This window comes from Vanellus vanellus (assembly GCF_965231255.1).
Source record: "Vanellus vanellus genome assembly, contig: HAP1_SCAFFOLD_34, whole genome shotgun sequence".
NCBI lineage: Eukaryota > Metazoa > Chordata > Aves > Charadriiformes > Charadriidae > Vanellus > Vanellus vanellus.
In genome coordinates, this window is record NW_028128340.1 from 1,894,230 (window position 1) to 1,913,498 (window position 19,269).

A 19,269-nucleotide genomic window follows, 5' to 3' on the forward strand; every position below is an offset into this window, starting at 1 on the left:
GGGGTGGGGGCAAATGGGGGAGGCAAAGCATCTGCACGGGGGGGAGGGGTGGGGCTGTGAGGGCCATGGAAAGGGGAGTGAAGGGCATCTGCAAGGTTGGAGGGGGTAAGGAGGGTGGTAGGTGTCTAAAATGGGGTGCTGGGGGTGTGCAAGGAGGGGGGGCAGCAGGCCGCTGAAGGGGGGTGTAAGGCATCTGCAAGGCGGAGGGGTGGGGGCTCAAAGGGGGAGGTGAGGGGTACCCAAGGTGGGTGTGGGAGGGAGGCACCTGGGCGATGCCTGTTGTGGGTCTCCCCACCAGACCCCCCCTCCTTGTCCCCTCCTCCGCATCTCGATGTGACCCCCTGGTGATGCTGTGGCCCTTCAGAGCAGGGGGACAAAGGCCACTGTCCCCACAGAGCCCCATGCCACCCGGTCACCTCAGCTATTGTCCCACCGGGCGCTTGTGCGGATGCGCCTGGTGTTGGGGTGCAGGCAGGAGGTGGCTGGGTGGTCCCCCCATCTTTCTGCATTTCCTTAGCCTGGGGGAGGGCCTGTCCGCCCCCCCGCTGCACCCATGGGACCCGGCTGCAGGAGCTGCTCTCGGGGGCAAACGAGAGGTGGGGAATTAATTAATCTGCCCTGAAATTACAGCTCACGGGAAAGACTGAGAGGAATTTGCGTCTCCGCCAGCAAGGGATGACGGTCACGTCCTGGTGATGCTCAGCTGTGACCTGCGTGTGTCCCCCCCTCACAGCCCCACTTTGGGGCTCTGGAGATGTGTCCTCTCCCGGGTCCAGTCCCCGTCACAGCCCAAATCCTGGCTCAGGAGCCAGAGGGGTCCCCGCAGGGTACGGTGCTGACCCCCACGATAGCAAAGGAGGGAGCCACAGGACCGGTGGCTTCGACTGGGTAGGATGGAGATGGAGAGGGGCAAGGAGGGGGTTTGCCTGCTCCGTCACCAGAGCAGCTCCCCCAGTTTGGCCCCTCATCCCCTTATAACACTGGGATCAGTGTTATTAATTACACTTTGCTCGAGATTAATTACATTAATCCTCCCTCCTGCTGCTGGTGGCCAGTCCAGCTTGCGTGTGACGGGACGAGGGGGCCGAGGTGGGAAGTTTGCGTGCTCGTGCGATGCTTTTGGCCTCCCCTGGCACCGGGAGGACTCAAAGCCGGACGTGAACCTCTGCTTTGTACTTTTCCTCATCCTCAATTACACCAACGCTTCCCCAGGGAAAGATTTTTCTTTCTAACTGGAGGAGTTGCACTGAGACAGGTAAACTGAGGCAGGACAGTCAAAAATCCCTCTCTCTCCTGCTGGGACAAAAAAAACGCTGCAGCAAAATAATAATTTGGAGAAGTTTTCTTGAGATGGAACAACACTCTCTGCTCCGAAACTCAAAAGTGAGCTCGCCATCCCCTTTCCCAGCCCAGTTTCGATGCTTTGATGTTTTCCAGGCACCTGGCAGCGGCGGCGAAGGACAAAGTACTCGGGGGCCAGAAAAAGCTCATTCCCAGATGGGAACGTTTGTTCCTTTTGCTCGTTAAATTGGCTGGCGAGTGGGAGGTGTGAGCTTCCCCGAGCGTCGCTGCTGCGCGGCGGCAGGCGATGCCATTCGGTCGAAGCAGGAATTTGGGGGATAAAAAGCAGATTTCCGGTATTTTGCTCTTCTCTAAAGAGAAGGGTTTCCTGGAGGCCCTTTCAAAGCTGCAGTTGCGACTCGAGTGTGAGACGTGGTTGGTTTTTTATTTCTTTGAGCGCGGTGATCCCAGTGATGCTTCCCCAGCCCCGGGGGCAAGGGGAGAAGAGAACTCCTGTAGTTCTCCTTCAGCTTTTAAGGCACAGATGCTCTTTGTGCAGCGCTGGCAGTGGTATTTCAGCCAAGGAGGGCATTAGCTGTCAGCCCTTGGCTTTTTTTTTTTGAGGAGAAAAATGCAGTTTTGTGTGGAAAGCGGGCTTGCAGCAAGAGAAGCCTGAGCCTGGTTGGGCTGAAGACGAAGCTTCACCCTTGTAGGTTCTGAGGGCCTTTGGAGGTTGGTGGTGGCCATGTCCTGTGGCCAAGTGCCATCTAGTGAGTCCTGCAGGTATCACGTTTGGAGAATGAAACTGGCTGTGCTCAAAAGTGTGGGGTTGGGTCTCCCCACCCCAGCCCACCCCCAGTTTGGAAATCCCTATTTTAATTTTTCGAAAGGAACCACAAGAATGAAGCAGGAGGCTTGGTTTTGGTTTGAAACACTCAACTGTCTCCCCTTTTAGTAAATCCTTCCAGACTCACGGTGTATACAATACAGGTGACATTACAGGTGGTTTTATTTGGGTAGGGGAAAAAAAACCTCCTCCAAGTCCGTGTTTTTAGGGCTGTGCCTGAAGGGGGAGACATGCAGAGGTGTGATGCTCGTTGGCTCGCGTGGCCGCGGGGATGGGTGATGACTGGGAGGACGTAAGGGAGCTCTCCTCACCTGGCCCCAACTTGTACCTTCTTCTTCTCACTAAACAGAGACACGACGAGGAGGCGGTGATGGACCAGGGAAGAACGAGCACCGTTGCCAATATTCACTATGAGAAGGAGGAGCTGGAAGGTGAGTCGGGAGAGGTGGCACCAGCCCCACGCGTTTTCCCGTTGCGCAAAGTCCCTGCCGCGTCCTGTGCTCAGTGTACGCATCACCTGCAGCGAAACGTGGCGTGCTTCTAAATAAACAAGCACAGTTATTTTCACATTTTTTTTAATGTTGTGGCTTTTAGACAGAGGGGACAAAGCCCCCGCGGTATCTGTGGTGTGAGTGTTGGCCACGGAGCTGGGCAGTTCCCAGCTTGTTTTCTCAGAGGCTGCTCTTGGCTTGGAGAGGTCAGGAGAATAATTTGATGGCTGCAGACACAGGGCTGTGATTTTCTTTTTTTTTTGTTCCAGACTTCATTATCACGGGACTAATTGGATCTCCTCTTGTCGCCTTGTGCCGACAAAGATTTTAAAAATAATTACCTTCTGTGGCTGCTTAATGAGCAGGTCTGAGTGTTGTCCAGCCGAAGCTGGAATTTGAGACGAGGGTTGATACTTTCAGGGCACTTTTAGGTGACCCGGAGCCATCGCTTGTTGTTGCTCTGTTGTTGCAAAGTTAGAGTAAAACAGGCTTGGAAAAAGGGAGGGGTCTCTGACATTCAGGAATGCAGTGAAACTAAAATGAAGAGAAGTTGGTGTTTCCTCCTGGGATGGCTGTGCTGGTTTAATCATGGCAGCGGCGTCAACCGTCTCCGCAATATCGAGAGTGATGAGAACGCTGCTTTTTTTGCAGGCCACCACACCCTGTCCGTGGGCATGCGGATGCCGCTGGTGAGGCAAAGCCACCGGCACCACCGACCCCACCGCCAGAAGCATCGGAAGAAGGAACGGGAGGACTGTGCCCCGATGGAGCAGGGCTACCACTGTAAGTCCCCCCGCAGCATTCATGAGCCTCCTCGGGGCTGCGTGGGTGCCGGGGTCCTCTGCAAGCAGGTCCGTGTGGCTGATTGGTGTGGTTTGCTGTTCTTCTGAGGGAAAGTGGCATTATTTGGGAGGCAGTTGAAGGCATAATGGATTGAGGCTGGTCTTCCTTAGAGGGATCCTGCCTTTAAAAATGGAAACGTGGGGAAGGAAAGTGGCCCATCCTTATGCAGAGGTGGAACAGATGGTTCTTCTTCTCCATGGCTCTGTGCAAGCCTGGCCAGACCCGGGGGAGAGGGGCCAGCCCAATATTTAGGGCTGAACTGGTGCCAATCGATGGCCACGTAGGGCTTGCTCCAGCGCTCGCTGCTGTCTTCCACGTCCTCCTCAAACTTCAGCCACCTGCGGACATCGGGCACGATCGGCCCCGTTGCAAGAAAACAGCCTCAGCTCTGCAACCCCTTTGGTGCAGCTACGGGGCGGCAAGAGGAGAAGGCTCCGCGCATCGGCACCTGCAGCTGCAAAAGCTTTGCGTCCCAGAGAGCAGAAGGCAGAGCCCGCGGCCGCCACCGCAGCTGGCAGCAGGGATTTACCTTGCCGTTTCCTTCCACTCGGCATCTTCACCCTCCTTCAGGAAGATCTCATCCAGCTCGGTGAACAAGTGGTGGGGAATGTGCTGCTCATCCTCCTCGGTGCCGAGGATGAACTACACCCGCTGGGATGGGGTGTCTGGGGGCAGAAGATAAATCCCGTTACCACACCTGCATTCGGCCTGTCACGCTCACATGCAAAGCGGCCATCGATTGGCACCAGTTCAGCCCTAAATATTGGGCTAGCCCCTCTCCCCCGGGTCTGGCCAGGCTTGCACAGAGCCATGGAGAAGGAGAAACGCCAGATCGGGCAAAAAATGTCATTATCTAGGATGGGAAATAATTATCTGAGCGGAGTGATGAATAAGCACTTTGATGATGGCTTTTAGCAAAAGAGAATTCTTCCTTTCGCTGCAAAGGCTGAACTGCATTAAAACGTCTTGCTAAGCAAGGCTGAGCCCGCGTTAGGGTATCCTGCGTGTCGCAGCCTTCGCCGGGGGCTTGAGGGGTCGGGACTTGGGGACTTTCTGCTCTGACGGCTTTGTTTCCCGTTGCCATCTCCAGATATGATCCTGGGCCAGCAAGAGCAGTCCGCGGAGTTTGATGAGTGCACGTGGGCGAAAGTTCAAGAAGTGCTTTTGAAGAAGCATCACCATCAGAATGAGAAGAAAAGAAACAACCTTCTCCCCATCGTCCACTCGTTTGCTGACATGAGCAAGAAGCAGTTAGACGTGCATCCCCTCGACAAGCCAGGTGAGGGTTCCTGCAGGGTTTGGTACCTGGTGAGGGTTTCTGCCGGCTTTGGCACCAGGTGAAGGTTTCTGCAGGGCTTTGGCCCCATTAGACTTCTCCTGGCAAAGGAGAAGCGTCCCAATTGCTCCTTGCCCGTCTTTCTGAGTGTCTTTCTTTCTCTTCCCAGCCCAAACACTCACTCCTCATCCATCTCCCACCACTGCAGAAGCTAAAAATGGGGTGAACCATGACACCAATGCGATGGATCTAAGCAAGGTGAGTCACTCGTAGCTTTCTTACACCTTTAGGGCCAGATTTACTCTTGCAAACTTGGCTGCAGAGTGTTCTGCAGAGCGCTGTGGGCTTTGCTTTTGGGGTAATGGCCTGAAAATCCCTTGTCGTGCTCAGGCGGAGCTGCGCTTCATGAAGAAAATTCCCACCGGGGCTGAAGCATCCAATGTGCTTGTAGGAGAGCTGGATTTCCTTCGCCAGCCCATCGTGGCATTTGTCCGCCTGAGCCCAGCTGTCCTCCTCTCGGGCATGACGGAAGTTCCCATCCCAACAAGGTCTGAATGAGAAGCACAAAGTTTTTATTTAAAAAAAAAACCCACCACAACAAAACACCAAATTGCACGCATCAGTTGGGCGTCCCAGGGGAACACAGCCAGTGGGAGCAAGCACGTTTCTCCCACCCACATCTCCGTGCTTTCATTCCTCCCTTCCCTGCTGGAGCTTTTAAACCCATTGGCCAATTTTAATGAAAGTTGGCCCCAAACTCAAATTTGCATTTGGTTTTGATGCGTTTCAAATTCATCACCGGAGTCGGTGAGCCTACACGTCCCCCCTGGAGCCACGCTCTGGGGTGGGAGCTCCCAGGGATTTCCTTGGGCGCCCTTTGAGTGAGGCCATGTTCTTCTCTCTCATTTTGGTTTTCTTGCCTAGGTTCCTGTTTGTTTTGCTTGGACCAGGAGGAAAAGCCCATCAGTACCATGAGATCGGCAGGTCCATGGCTACTATCATGACGGATGAGGTGTGACGAGATAAGAGATATCTCCGGGTCATTTTTTGGGGCTTTCTTCACCTCTCCCTGTCTCTGTAGTAGTGAGGAAGAGGGTTTGCTGTCCCTCTTAGCTGCCTGCTGGAGGCTAAAATCCCACCTGGGCTGCAGCCCGTGCCTCATCCTTCTCCCCAGGGTCCCCAGCATGCTGTCCCCAGTGGTGGCATTGCCAGGGCCAGTGAAACTTCTCTGCTTGAAGCAGAAGGCTGTGGGGTGCCATGGGGGACAGGAGCCTGGTGGAGATGGTTACAAATACTGTGATGCACAGATTTTTGCTTTGGGGGGAATATTTCCTGCCACTTCCAACAGGCGATTTGGGGGAAATGACCTTGCATTTAGCCAAGAGCTTATTGCACTGGTTAGGACATCCAAGATGGGTCATCCTCTCACCAGGCTCTCTCCTACGGCAGGTTTTCCACGACGTTGCCTATAAAGCCAAGAACCGGGCTGACCTGGTGGCTGGCATCGATGAGTTTCTGGATCAGGTCATGGTTTTGCCACCAGGAGAGTGGGATCCCTCCATCCGAATTGAGCCCCCGAAAAACGTCCCTTCGCAGGTGGGTGCTGCGGCAGAAGGAGGCACAATGGGGACGGGCAGGAGGGCAGCACGGCTGGGGGTGCTGCTCAGGGGCCCAAATTCACAGGTCACGTACCCAGCCCAAAAAGCAAAACAAGCCAGTGGCTGCAAAGACATATCTTTATCTTATTTCCATTTTAACAGGAAAAAAGGAAGGTGCCAGAAGGTCTTGATGACAGCGCTTCTCACAGCAAGCCGGAGAAACACAGCGGTCCTGAACTGGAGCGGACAGGAAGGTGTGAACTGAAATAGTTTGGTGGGGTGTTTTTCTGTTTGCCCCTAAAATCTGAGTGCGCACCTCCCTTCTAGCAGAGTTTTGGGGTTAACTGGGTCAGTGAAGGGGCTCCAGGTTACCAGCTTGGTCCCCTGGGCTGGGTGGGTGGGACATTTGGGCAGCTGGGCTCAGCTGCAGTGTGGTTGCACAGAGGTTTTCTTGCTTTGGGGTGGAAGCAGATGTGTAAGTACCTCCAGGTAGAGCTCTGCTGCTTCTCAAAGTGAGGGACTGTTGCAATAAGAGGGGGTGGGCTCTCAGGTTTGGTTTCCTTTTCTTTTTGTTGGAGGGGTTTTTTGTATGCCTCAGTTTCTACTGGGGCTAAAATGGGAGAAGGAGACTTCTTTTTAGCAACGGAAGTTACTCTGTGCTTGTGATTGTCCTTCCTCAGCCAAGAAAATTTAACGCTGTCTTCCACGAAAATGTTGTTTTTTTGTTTTTTTTTTCCTTCCTCCAGGCTCTTTGGCGGTTTGATCCGGGATGTGAAGCGAAAAGCCCCCTGGTTCTGGAGTGACTTTCGGGATGGTCTGAGCCTGCAGTGTCTGGCGTCCTTCCTCTTCCTCTACTGTGCCTGCATGTCCCCCATCATCACCTTCGGGGGACTGCTGGGGGAGGCGACCAACGGCCACATAGTGAGCACCTCTCTCTGTTGGGTGGCACGGGGGAGGACAACACTCATGCAAAAGTCCTTGCTGCAGTGAATTTGCACTTGTTTTTTTCCCCCTAATGATTTAATTACTCACTGCTGCCTCTCTTCCCCGGACAGAGTGCCATGGAGTCGCTGCTGGGCGCATCCATGACCGGCGTGGTGTATTCCCTCTTTGCTGGCCAACCTCTCACCATCCTCGGCAGCACCGGCCCCGTCCTCGTGTTCGAGAAGATCCTCTACAAATTCTGCAAGTAAGGCTGGCTGCTGCGGCCAGGTGCTGCGAGCGCCTTTGGAAGGCAGGGATGGAGAAAAGATGTTTTTCTTAGTGGTAGTTGGTAGATTGAAGTTGTCTTCTGTGTCACAGACATCACGCGCTGCTGCTTTAGTATGTGACGGTGCAGGAGCCCTCAGTCTCTGAAGGATGGATGGGTGGTTCGGGTTTTTTAGGGTTAAAGTGAAAGAGCAGGAGGAGGAGAAACCACAAGGATGTGGATGCCCGAGATGGGCTGCACAGGGAAGATGAGACAAATGACTCTGGTTTGGGAATGAGGGAAGATTTGCTTTCCTCTCAGTACAAACTCGGGCACTTTTTTGTATGATTTTTGCTGGAAGTGGAAATATATTTTACCCACATATCCAAAGAGTTTTCTGGTCAAATGTTTTGATGATTTTTGAGAAAGCAGGAGCTTTTCAGGCGAAATGGATATTTTCCATGACAGTCTTTTTGTTGTGGCAACTGTGATGGGAGATTAACCCCCTTATTGCAATTAAATTTATTATGAAGCCCCAACTTGCTGGCAGCAGGTAACTGGGTGCAAACCCAGCCGGTTTCGCTGTTAGGGCATCGGGGTGATGTGGGAGAACACCACCTTCCACAACAGGGACCTGACCTCAATTAGCCTCCGAGGCATTAACACAAGGTCATTGTTAAATAAGGATTAATTAGCCTCTCCTCCTGCGGGCCCACACCCTGTGCCGCAGCCCCGAGGCTGTCTGTAGTAGGACCGGAAACTGCATTTACCATCCGCAGCCTTGACACGCTCCTGAATTGCTGCCGACTTTCCCCGAAGGAAGGCACGGCTCGGAGCCTCTTGCTGCCCTCTCCACCCTGCGTTTTCTTTTGCTTTCCCAGGGACTACGCGCTCTCTTATCTCTCTCTCCGGGCATGCATTGGTCTGTGGACCGCCTTCTTCTGCATAGTGCTGGTGGCCACTGATGCTAGCTCTTTGGTGTGCTACATCACCCGCTTCACCGAAGAAGCCTTCGCCTCCCTCATCTGCATCATCTTCATCTACGAGGCTCTGGAGAAGCTGAGTCACCTGCGAGAGGCCTACCCTGTGCACACGCACAGCAAGCTGGACTTCCTCACCATCTCCTAGTGGGTTTCTTCCTCCTAAAGTGCCGCTGCCCCTTGGCAGGAGCTCAGGGCTGCACCTCCATCGCCTTCCCCTCACCCCTGTCTTGGCTTCTCTCCTCCCAGCTGTAAGTGTGAGGCACCGACCCATCCCAGCAACGGAACCCTGCAGTTCTGGGAGAGCAACAAGATCAATGTGTCTGGCATCACCTGGGAGAACCTCACGGTGACTGTAAGTGCCCCGAGTCACTGCTTCCTCGTGCCGTGGCCGCGGGGTCCAGGGGCACTGGCCTGGTGCAAAGCTCAGAGCCCTTCAGGTGATGGTGGGCTTCAACTTGTGCCAGTGCTGCTCTGAAAAGTCATTACTTCAGTGTGTTTAACCTCCTTGGGCCTGGGAAGGAGAGTCCACCTCTCCACCTCATCCCCGACATGGTGGGCAATAACTGTCGTCCTCAGGACAGCAGTTCTGTCTGGGAGCAAGGTTCAGTGGGTGCTTTGGTTATTGGAGAAGTTGGAGGACTTCAGTTCATGCTTGAAGGCTGTAATTAGCTTCCTTAATTGGTTCCTAGTAACTCCAGGCCTTGCTTTCTTACTCAGCGCTGTCTGAAGGTACGTGCATAAACTTGCATGTCTGAGCAGCCCCTTGGGCCGTTGTTGCTGGAAGCAGAGCTCAGGCACAGGGTGGGACGCTCTTAGGGACATCTTCACCCCCCTTGGCCGTGTCCTGTGAGCCCGCCCCTGGGAAGGGACAATTTGTCTCTTCTCCTTTCCTGTCACTGTTGTCTTAGCCCTCCTTCCCCATTCCCTCTTTCACTCTCCCCAAGAGTTCCCAGTGTTTCCTTCCCCTCTGGTGTCTTCTTCAGCCACGGTTACCTGCTGTTCAAGCAGAGGATGTGCCATAGGTCTGTGGTACGGTGTCCCATTACATCTCTCTCCGCTGTCTGTGTAGTTCCATGTGTCACTTATTCAGCTGCTGTTGATCGTTAAATATAAATCTCCGCTGGCAGCAGCAGTCCCGAGGTCACAGATCTTGGAGCAAGATCCTCCAAACCCCCTAGTTATCCGAGGTTTCCTTGCCGCATGCGCACTACCTTTGTGTCCTGATGCTCTTTTTCCCCAGGAATGTCGGTATTTGCATGGAGAGTTTCGTGGACCTGCCTGTGGACACAATGGCCCCTACACACCTGATGTCTTCTTCTGGTGCTGCATCCTCTTCTTCTCCACCTTTGTCCTGTCGGGCTTATTGAGGAAGTTTAAAACCAGCCGCTACTTCCCAACCAGAGTAGGTAGAAGACGGTGGCCAGCAGCAGTCTCCACACTCATTTCCCAAAATGGCTTTCCTGGAGCACTAAGCAGTGTTTGCCACTGCTTGGTCAAACTGGGAAATGTTGACCTTGAAGGCCAAACTTCCATGTCCCTCACTCATTTCCAGGAGTGCAAAACAATCCTAACGTTTCCCACCCGCCTTGCGACCTGCCCCGGAGTGTTTTTTTCCCCAGGCAGTGGGAAATCAGGTCTTCCAAAGTTGGTTGGTTGTTGTTTTTTCGTTTGTGTTTTTTTTCACCTGGTGTGCCCAAGGGGAAAGTTGATTCAAATGAGGAGCAGCCATAGAAAAAGACACAAAAGACACTGTTTCTTCCTTTTGAGGAGTAAATGATGCCTCAGTGCCTTATTCCCATTGTCTCTGTGAGTGCAGCTGTAGTGGCAGACGTCTGTTTCCTTATTTTTTAATATTTATTGGCTTTTTTTTAAGGTTTGAATTTAAACCACCCTTTTCCACCTAATTAAACTTTTTTTATTGCCTGACACCAGATCTCACAGGTACAAACACAGCAACAGTATCTAACCGAGGGATTTGGCTGCATCTTCTCAGAGTGGTGGGAATTTGTTAACCAGCCTTAATGCTGTTGATGTCTTTAACTTTTCCAACTCACGGTATGGCCCCGTTTGTGCTGTCCCTTTCAGCTCTGCTTTCTTGCCCCAGGTACGGTCCACAGTAAGTGACTTTGGTGTCTTCCTCACCATCATCGTCATGGTGCTCATTGACTTCCTGGTTGGGATCCCATCGCCGAAGCTCCACGTCCCCCACATGTTCAAGGTAATGTGGCGTTTTGGTGTGGAGCCGCTTTCGGCCCTTGGGGATGCCACAGGGTGATGCTGGGTCAGGACAGGGCTGAGTCTGGGGATGCTGGTGGTGTTACCATCTCCTCTTCCACCTCCGAATGCATCGTTTCCTTCTGGAAAGAGGAAGCCAGCCCCAAAACTTGATACCTACAGAAGTATCTATAGGTGCTTGCGACGAGGATGCTGGCACTGCTGAACCCCATAGGAAAGGGTGACACGAAGGCAGGGCCAGGAGATGAGGCGGCACAGCGATGGAGAGGAAAATCAAAGCCAGTGAAGTGGCTGGGCTGGGAGTTGATCCTGATGTGTGTTTTGGCTTTGTTGCAGCCTACCAGAGACGACCGCGGGTTGTTGGTCAACCCCATAGGGCCCAACCCTTGGTGGACGGTGTTGGCCGCGCCCATCCCAGCTCTGCTCTGCACCATCTTGATATTCATGGACCAGCAGATCACGGCTGTCATTGTCAACAGGAAGGAGCACAAGCTGAAGGTAAGGGGCTGCAAGAGCTGACCCCATCCCCACCCCACTCTGGGCTGCAGATGTGGGGAGAAGCTCCTATGCCAAGTGCTTTGTGAAGGCGTTGGTTTGGGACAATGTCAGGCTGTGTGGCAGGATGCTCTGCTGGATTAGTGATGTCACAGGGAGCAAACGAGAGGGGAGTTCAGATGAGCAATCTTTTGGAGGAACAAATTAATTTTCGAGCACTATAGAAGCGTGTTTTTGTTTCAAAACGCCAGCAGGAGCTGGGGGAACGAACTGTTTTGATGCACTCCCAGAGATAACTCGGGGTCACGCCTTGCTTGCCAGTGGTAGAACTTTCTTTATGAATGAAAATAGTCTTTTTTGTTTGTTGTTTTTTTTTTTTTTGAGAAGTAGCTATTGCACAAACCTCCCAAATCCACTTGGTCTGAACTCCTGCCAGATTTTCATGCAAGGTGCTTGCGCAAAGACCGGATCCATCCTTATTTTTGCCAATTCTCTTAAATTTTCAAGAGGGTGACTTGCGCCCAAGTAGGGTTTGAGTCTGAGTCGCGACGTTGTCCTCGCTCTTGTGCTGTGGGATGCTCTGTTCCTTGTTTTGCTGCCCACAGAAAGGATGCGGGTACCACCTGGACCTTTTCATGGTGGCCGTGATGCTCGGGGTGTGCTCCGTGATGGGGCTGCCCTGGTTTGTGGCTGCGACTGTCCTGTCCATCACCCACGTCAATAGCCTCAAAGTGGAGTCTGGCTGCTCAGCTCCAGGAGAACAACCCAAGTTTCTGGGGATACGAGAGCAGAGAGTCACCGGCTTGATGATCTTTGTGCTCATGGGCTGCTCTGTCTTCTTCACTTCGGTGTTAAAGGTAAGAGGAAAATGCAAAATGCCCAACAAGCGTGAGCTTTTTGGAGGTTATACAAAAACCATCCCCTCCCTCCAGGCCTGAGTAGGTGTGGAGCAGAGGAGGAGGCGATCCCAAACCTTGAGGCTTGGCCCACGGTGGGAACCAGCCTCAGTTACCCTTTCCAGCCCTTCACACCCCAGTTTGGTGTCCTCGAGGCAAGCGAGCAGGACAACTGCTTTAATTCCCAGGTGTCTCTCAGGCCCACCTGTGTTTATGGGTTACGATGAAGCGGATTCAGACCAGTACACTGCTGTCTTTCAAGCAGGCAGCACCTTATGGGATGCAATTGGCTCCCCCAAATGCCTCCCAACAGCCTTTCCCAGTAGCTAAACACACCAAAATCATCCCCGTGGGCTTCCTTGTGTGTTCCTCCCACAAAGTCACCACAGCTCTAGGCTAAAAGGAGGCACTTCGCTTTTGCGTGTTGCCACAAAAATGTGTAGAAATGTTCTTCTGCCGTCACAGAACGTGGCGTACAGTTTCATGGGTGAAATGACCTATTTTCCTCCAACCTTTCAGGAAAACAGTATTATTCTAATGAAACGTAACTAAAAATTTATTAGATTATTCTAATGAAACGTAACTAAATGCTCTGCCTAAAGCAGAGCATACACTCACTCACTCGCACGCACAAAACCTCTACGGGTTGAGAGCTGAAACATCTCTAACCCTGTGGAAACTGGAAAGCTTTAGGAAATTTTAGGCAGTGCCTCTAGAAGAGAGCAGTAATACTGGAAATGCAATTAAAAAAATAAATTATTGTATTCTTTTTTTTTTAATTTCCCAGTTTATACCCATGCCTGTGCTTTACGGTGTCTTTCTCTACATGGGCGTGTCGTCACTCAAAGGGATTCAGGTACGGACTCTTACAGCGTGCAGCTCCCTGCTGTGTCATCTCCAGAGAAGCAGGAAAAAAGCAGTGGTGTGGGAGAAAACCTCCCCAAAAGCAGGCAGTGAAAGTATTTTGTATAAGGAAAAGATTGGTGGGGGCACAGGAGGTACGTAGGGTGGGAGGACCAGGCAAGTTCAGCGCGCTCTGCGTCACGGTTTGGGACAGGGCACTGTTTGGTGTGGTGAAAATGGGGGAATTCAATGCAAAGCGAAGGCGATTTCTACTGCCGGTGGGAATCCTCACTGGGGGATTGAGTGGGCTGAGAAATGCCAAATAACAAACAGAAGAATAGAATATATTAAAAATATATTTTGATAGAAGAACAGGGAGGGGGGGTGAGATGGTCTGAGGAGGACCTGGGGGTGCGGACTGATGAGAAGCTCACCGTGAGCCGGCAATGCGCGATCGCAGCCCAGAAGGCCGACCGCATCCTGGGCTGCATCAGCAGTGTGGCCGGCAGGGCGAGGGGGGATTGTGCCCTCTGCTGTGCTCTGCTCTGAGGAGACCCCCTGCAGTGCTGCCTCCAGCTCGGGGACCATAGCACAGGAGAGCCATGGACCTGGTGGAGCGGGGCCAGAAGGAGGCCCTGGAGCTGCTGGGAGGGCTGGAGCCCCTCTGCTGGGAGGACAGTCTGGGAGAGGTGGGGGGTTCAGCCCGGAGAAGAGAAGGCTCCGGGGAGTCCTCAGAGCCCCTTCCAGTGCCTAAAGGGGCTCCAGGAGAGTTGGGGAGGGACTCTGGATGAGGGAGGGGAGCGATGGGACAAGGGGGTATGGTTTGACACTGACAGAGGGCAGATTGAGATGAGATATCAGGGAGAAATTTTTCCCTGTGAGGGTGGTGAGGCACCAGCGCAGGTTGCCCTGAGAATCTGTGGCTGCCCCATCCCTGGAGGTGTTCAAGGCCAGGTTGGACGGGGCTTGGAGCAACCTGGGCTGGTGGGAGGTGTCCCTGCCCAGGGCAGGGGGTGGGACTGGCTGGTCTTCGAGGTCCCTTCCAACCTAAACCCTTCTGTGATTCTATAATAGAAGGACGTGGAATAATTGCAATTTGGTGGGCAGCTCTCATGGACACACTGGTTTATAGATGGAGCAAAGGGAAAACGGGTGCTGCTCCTGGGAGGAACAAAATGGGATCCAAGATTTCTCACTGCACGCGAGATCCTGAAAACTCCTTCCACGTCCCAACAGGGCCGGAAACTTTCCGCAGCCCCAAGGGGTAACTTTTCCGCTTTTATTTTGCAGTTCTTTGACCGCTTGAAGCTCTTTTGGATGCCGGCAAAACACCAGCCGGATTTCATCTACCTGCGGCACATTCCCTTGCGGAAGGTGCATTTCTTCACCATGATCCAGCTCATCTGCCTCGTCCTGCTCTGGGCCATCAAGGTGTCCCGTGCTGCCATCATCTTTCCCATGATGGTAAGAGCCGGTGCCGCTCAGCAGCGGGACGTTTGCAGCGTCGGAGTGAGACGTAGCATCATCTCACACCTCACCCTCTCTTCCTTCTTATTTTGTGAAGGTTTTGGCTCTTGTGTTTGTCCGGAAAGCGATGGACTTCTGCTTCTCAAAGCGGGAGCTCAGCTTTTTGGATGACCTTATGCCAGAAAGCAGGAAGAAGTTGTCCGATGCCAAAAATGAAGCCAAAGAAGAAGAGGTGATGCTTGCTGGGTGCTCGGGGGTGGATGTCTCCCTCGGGCTCTGAGATTGCCTCTTTCCGTCACAGCTTCTCTTGAAATGTTGGGGGAAGATCCGAACTCAATAGAAATAGATCTGACAGCCTGGATCCCGCATCATAACCTTGTTTTTAAATTAGCAGTGTGCTTAACACTTGAATAGCGGTATAATTTTTAAAGGTGCCATTTATAATCAACATTATAATTATGATGGAAAGATTTGCTCGTAAGGGTGGTTTTAACCCCACCCCAAAATGTTTGGAGTGAAAGGTCTTTCCCCGGCTGCGCTAACAGAAGGTCAGAAGGAGAGGGCAGCACGTGGGTTTTGCTGGGTGTTTAGTTTATCTCCACTTCGATCATAGACAGAGAACTTTGATTTGTCCCTTTTTATGTCAGGAGTCCCAGGAGATGATGGAAGCTGCTGCTGCAAACTCCGTTCGGCTGCAGCTGGGCAAGACCAGCAGCACGGATATCCCAAAGCCAAGCAGCGACAGGTAAAGCCCCACCAAGCAGCAGGACCCCCAGCAAGATCAGCCTGAAGGGGGTTGGCAGAATTTTCTCCACGTTTATCTTTGCTGAGCATCCCAGCGCCATGCACTCAGCTTGGCAGGAAGAGCAAATTTATGGGCAGGGCGGGCGGCAGAGCGCTGGCACAGGCTGCCCAGAGAGGTGGGGGAGTCTCCCACTCGGGAGCCATTCCAAACCCGCCTGGAGGTGTCCTGTGCCACTGCTGTAGGTGCCCCTGCTCTGGCGGGGGTGGGACTGGGGGAGCTCCAGAGGGCCCTTCCAGCCCTGACCAGTCTGGGATTCTGTGCAGAGCCTTTGCACAGAGCTGTAGCTCTGCGGCTCTCCGGCTCGCCTTCCAAACCTCCTCCTCCCGCCCAACCCGCTGTGCTTATGCGCAGCTTTGGTTCTCCTCCCCCCCGTTCCTCTTGCTGGTGCTGATGCGCTGGGTGGCGTCAGTTCCCACAGTCACAGATTGCTGTCTCAAATATTTATTGCAGGACTGATCCTTCGGAGATTAATATCTCGGATGAGATACCAAAAACAACCGTGTGGAAGGCTCTCACTATGAGCACGGAAACAGTCTGAATTTGGGGAGGAAAGAGGTAAAGGATCGCGTGGGAACGTGGCTGTACTCCTTTGCGAGTGGTGGCATGTGCCTACGGCTTTTTTTTTTTTGCCGGCAATGCCGAGCAAGCGGCGAGGGCTGCGGCACACGAACCAGCTCCTCTCTGCCGGTGTGGTCCCACGAGCGGGGCAACAGCCCCACTGATGACGCTCTCCCTCCTTTTCTCTCTCCTCCTTCCCCCCAACTCCAGTTTTCATGTTTAGGAATCTTGACTTTGAAGGAGAGGCGTGAGAACGTGACTCGGGGATGTGCCCACGCAGACATGGGCAGAAACCGCTTTTATTTTGTTTTCCAGTTGGCGGATTCCCCTTTAAGCCACGGCAATGGTTTCAGCTGTCCTTGTTGTGCTTCAGGCATTCCCTCTCTCCAGAGCAGCAAACTGAGGTGCACATGACAGTCAGTGAGAGTTCGGTGGTGTTCCGCCTCCGTGTGTTCGTGTGTGGGTTGTTGCCGTTTTGTAGAGGTAGAGGGACTGCTGCCGCTTCATCCTTCAGTGCTATTTTTTTAATATCTCACTCCTCTTCTGTTTCTCTTTCTTTTGTTCCCCAAAAATAAACTCTGAATGTTTCTGTTGTATGTGACGCATTCTCCACTTTCTTCTTCATCGCGACCAGGTTCTCGGGTCTGGTTTGGGGTCCTGCCTTCAGTTCGCCCTTCTGTCTCTCCCTGGCAGGAGAGGGATGCCCTCCGTGGCGGGGCAGCGCGGAGCGCCCGAGCGGTTGGGCCGAGGCGAAGGAAAAGCATTTGCTCCCTGTGCTCCAGTTTTACATTGGAGTTTTATGGGAATTTTTGTTTGTTTGTTTGTTTGTTTGATGATAATTATTTTTCTTGTTTCAGCTCTGCCGTCAGCCTGGAAGCTGCAAAAGGCAGAAACGGTGCCTTCTCCTCCCCCGGCTGTTAAATTAATATAAGGCAGCGCTTCAGATCAAACCCCTCCAATCCGCCGGGTGGTGGCGGGAGCGGCCAGGCGAGACCTGGGGCTCTGTGTCCCCGGGCGGCCCCTCCGCTGTCCCTCCGCTTTCCTTCCTTTTCCCTCCCTGGCTCTCTCTCTGTGGTGTTTTTTCCTCCTCCCCTCTCGTCGCAAAACCACATCTCTCTCGCAGGGTGGGATGAGCCCGGAGGCAAGTGGGAAGGTGCCTTTTCCTCCTCCTTTTTTCTGCCCCTTTGCAGGAAGAAGCTGTTGAGCAGAGATGGTTCTTGTGCTCTCTTCCCATCTCGGGGGGGTCGTTGGGCTGCGGCGTGGGGCCGCGGAGCCCGGGAGGAGAGGACAACCCCGAAGAAAAGGTCCCCTTGCTGCCCTCCACCAGCAGCGGTGGGATGGGTGCAGGGACCCTCCTGCCATCGGCTTATCCCGTCCCCTGCGGGAGCCTTTTTCTGCAGCAAACCGACCCGAAATGACAACGGCACGTTGGTGCTTCTTGCTAAATGGGGAGGGGGGAGAAAAACAAATCATCTATCAGTTTGCTCTGTAAGGATGGAAGCGGCGCATCCCCAAACAGGGCCAAAATCAGGCGGCTTTTATGGGATGGGGTTTTGCAAAGCGGCTGGTGCCAGTGCCCCACGGTGACGGTCGGAGGGGGGAGAAACTGGTTGAGCCCTTAAAAAGAGGAAAAGAAAAAGGCTCGGAGGAAGGGAAAGGTGCAGCGCCGGGTTTCCTTGCTGCTGTTCCTCTGGGATGCCCGTGCGCGTCCCCTCCACGCTGCCCTCCGGGCAGGACCGTGCTCGCTGCTCCGGCTCTGCCTCCCCGGAGGGGAAAGGTCCCGGCGCAGGAGAGTCCCCGTCTCTCCCCCCTTCCCAAAAGAAACTTTAATTTAATCGTTACGCTGGTGACCCACAGTGGCTGTGGGGCGGGGGGCTGTGGTACCAGCCCTATTGCTGCCCTGCCCTTAAAATGGAATTATACACTTCTAATATAGGACAATTTGTTTTTTTTTTTTCCATTTTGTTTTCCTCCCTGGAAAAGCAGGGAGTGGGGCTGAGCTTCACTCCCTCCTGGCCGGGACCGGGGCCAGAGCCTGGGATGGTTTTCAGCACGTGCCGGGCATCACTCCGGCAGAGACAGAAAGGAAGAAAATCACCCTGGAGGGAAAACGCGGCCGGTTTTGGGGCAGAGCGGGCTGAGTCCGGCTCTGCATCTCCCCCTTCCCCGGGGGCCACAAAACCTTGGCGGCTGCATCCAAAAGTCCTTACTTAAAAAGCAAAGCAGATTTCCCTGGCGCAGCCCTCTTCTGCATTCGAAGCTCGGGGGTTTTTGCTGCTTACAGGGTGAGATTTTTTATTTATTTATATATTTATGTATTTATTTTTAATTAAATGAAAGCTGAGGTCTTGGTTAACAACGTGACTCTGAGCCGCCTAAAAGGCGGCTGTAACCCCCCGGGCTGACTGTGGGACACAGTGCTGCGCCTGTCCCCCCCTTTGTGCCCCGTGATCCCACGGCCGGCTCCATATTTTGGGAGGATTTAATATTTCCCTGTGCAGAGGAGAATTTTACGGGGAGGAGGCGGGAGGAGAAATCCCTCTCAAAGCTGCTGCTGGAGTCGCTTTAGGAATCAAAAGAGATATCCCTGCAGTGACCCGCAATGCTTTAGTTGGCAGCAAAGCCCCTTCCCAGCGAGGCGGGACGGGGGCTGCTGTGCGCTTCGGTGCCTTCAAACAGCTCCTCACACCCCCCGGGGGCCCCTCGAAAGAAGTTTCCTAAAATGATGCGCATAATAAAGATCCTTAAGCGGTGGGGGGGGAGGGGGGGGGGTAATGTAAAAACGCTCCGTGTTGTAAATAAAACTGGGGGGGGGGGGGGGGGATGGGGATCCCCCAAGCAAATCTGTGTTAGTTATCACTTTGAATCTTTGTGTGGTTTTGTGTTTCGTTTTAGGTTTTTTGTTTCATTGGGTTTTTTTAATTTATTTTGGGTTCATTCTGTGGAACACAAATGACACAAATCCCTGTCGCTGTCGCGTGGGTCCCGTCGGTGGAGCGTCACTGTGGACTGAGGGGTTCCCCCTGCCGGAGCCGGGACTGTCGGCCCTTTTTCTCTTGTTGCTCATTGAACGTAATGGGAAAAATAATGGAAAAAACCTCTCGTTTGTCTCACTGCGCCGCTGCCGTGTCTTTGGGAGGGCGGGGAGGAGGCGGAGGGGGCTGTGGAGCTTTTTTGGGGGCGGGCTGGAGGGGATGGGGGAGTGGGCAGCACTGATTTTTGGGGGAAAGCCCATTTGCCTGGGGCTGGGGGTGGGGAACCAGCTGATTGGGGAAAGGGCTGAAATTAGTGGGTTTGGGGTTTGAAAAATTTAATGACTTAAATATGTTTTGGGTTTTAAATTTTGTTGTTTTTTTTTTTTTTAATTTGGGTTATTAAATTTGGGGGGTTAAATTTTGTTGTTTACTTTAATTTGGGTTTTAAAATGTTTTTTTTTTTATATAATTTTGGTTGTTTCTCTGT

At 53.1% G+C, this 19,269-nt stretch overlaps 2 protein-coding genes across 2 annotated transcripts in view; both read left to right on the forward strand.

Annotated features, from left to right (window-relative positions):
• LOC309684553 (electroneutral sodium bicarbonate exchanger 1-like) overlaps positions 1 to 19,269 on the forward strand; it is a gene marked incomplete at both ends in the record, with an annotated part of 93,565 nt that overhangs the window by 7,590 nt on the left and 66,706 nt on the right. Inside the window, one exon of the mRNA XM_082500449.1 lies at positions 2,478 to 2,559. Within this exon, the coding sequence (XP_082356575.1) occupies positions 2,478 to 2,559 (82 nt within the window). The remainder of the gene's footprint in view (positions 1 to 2,477; positions 2,560 to 19,269) is intronic.
• LOC309684546 (electroneutral sodium bicarbonate exchanger 1-like) lies at positions 5,144 to 14,724 on the forward strand (the record flags this gene model as incomplete). Its single annotated transcript, XM_082500443.1, has 13 exons — positions 5,144 to 5,286; positions 5,663 to 5,750; positions 6,188 to 6,328; positions 7,093 to 7,257; positions 7,392 to 7,525; positions 8,407 to 8,605; positions 9,767 to 9,910; positions 10,613 to 10,726; positions 11,080 to 11,241; positions 11,844 to 12,095; positions 12,922 to 12,990; positions 14,268 to 14,441; positions 14,542 to 14,724. 13 exons carry the CDS (start codon positions 5,144 to 5,146, stop codon positions 14,722 to 14,724), a joined length of 1,968 nt encoding a protein of 655 aa, XP_082356569.1.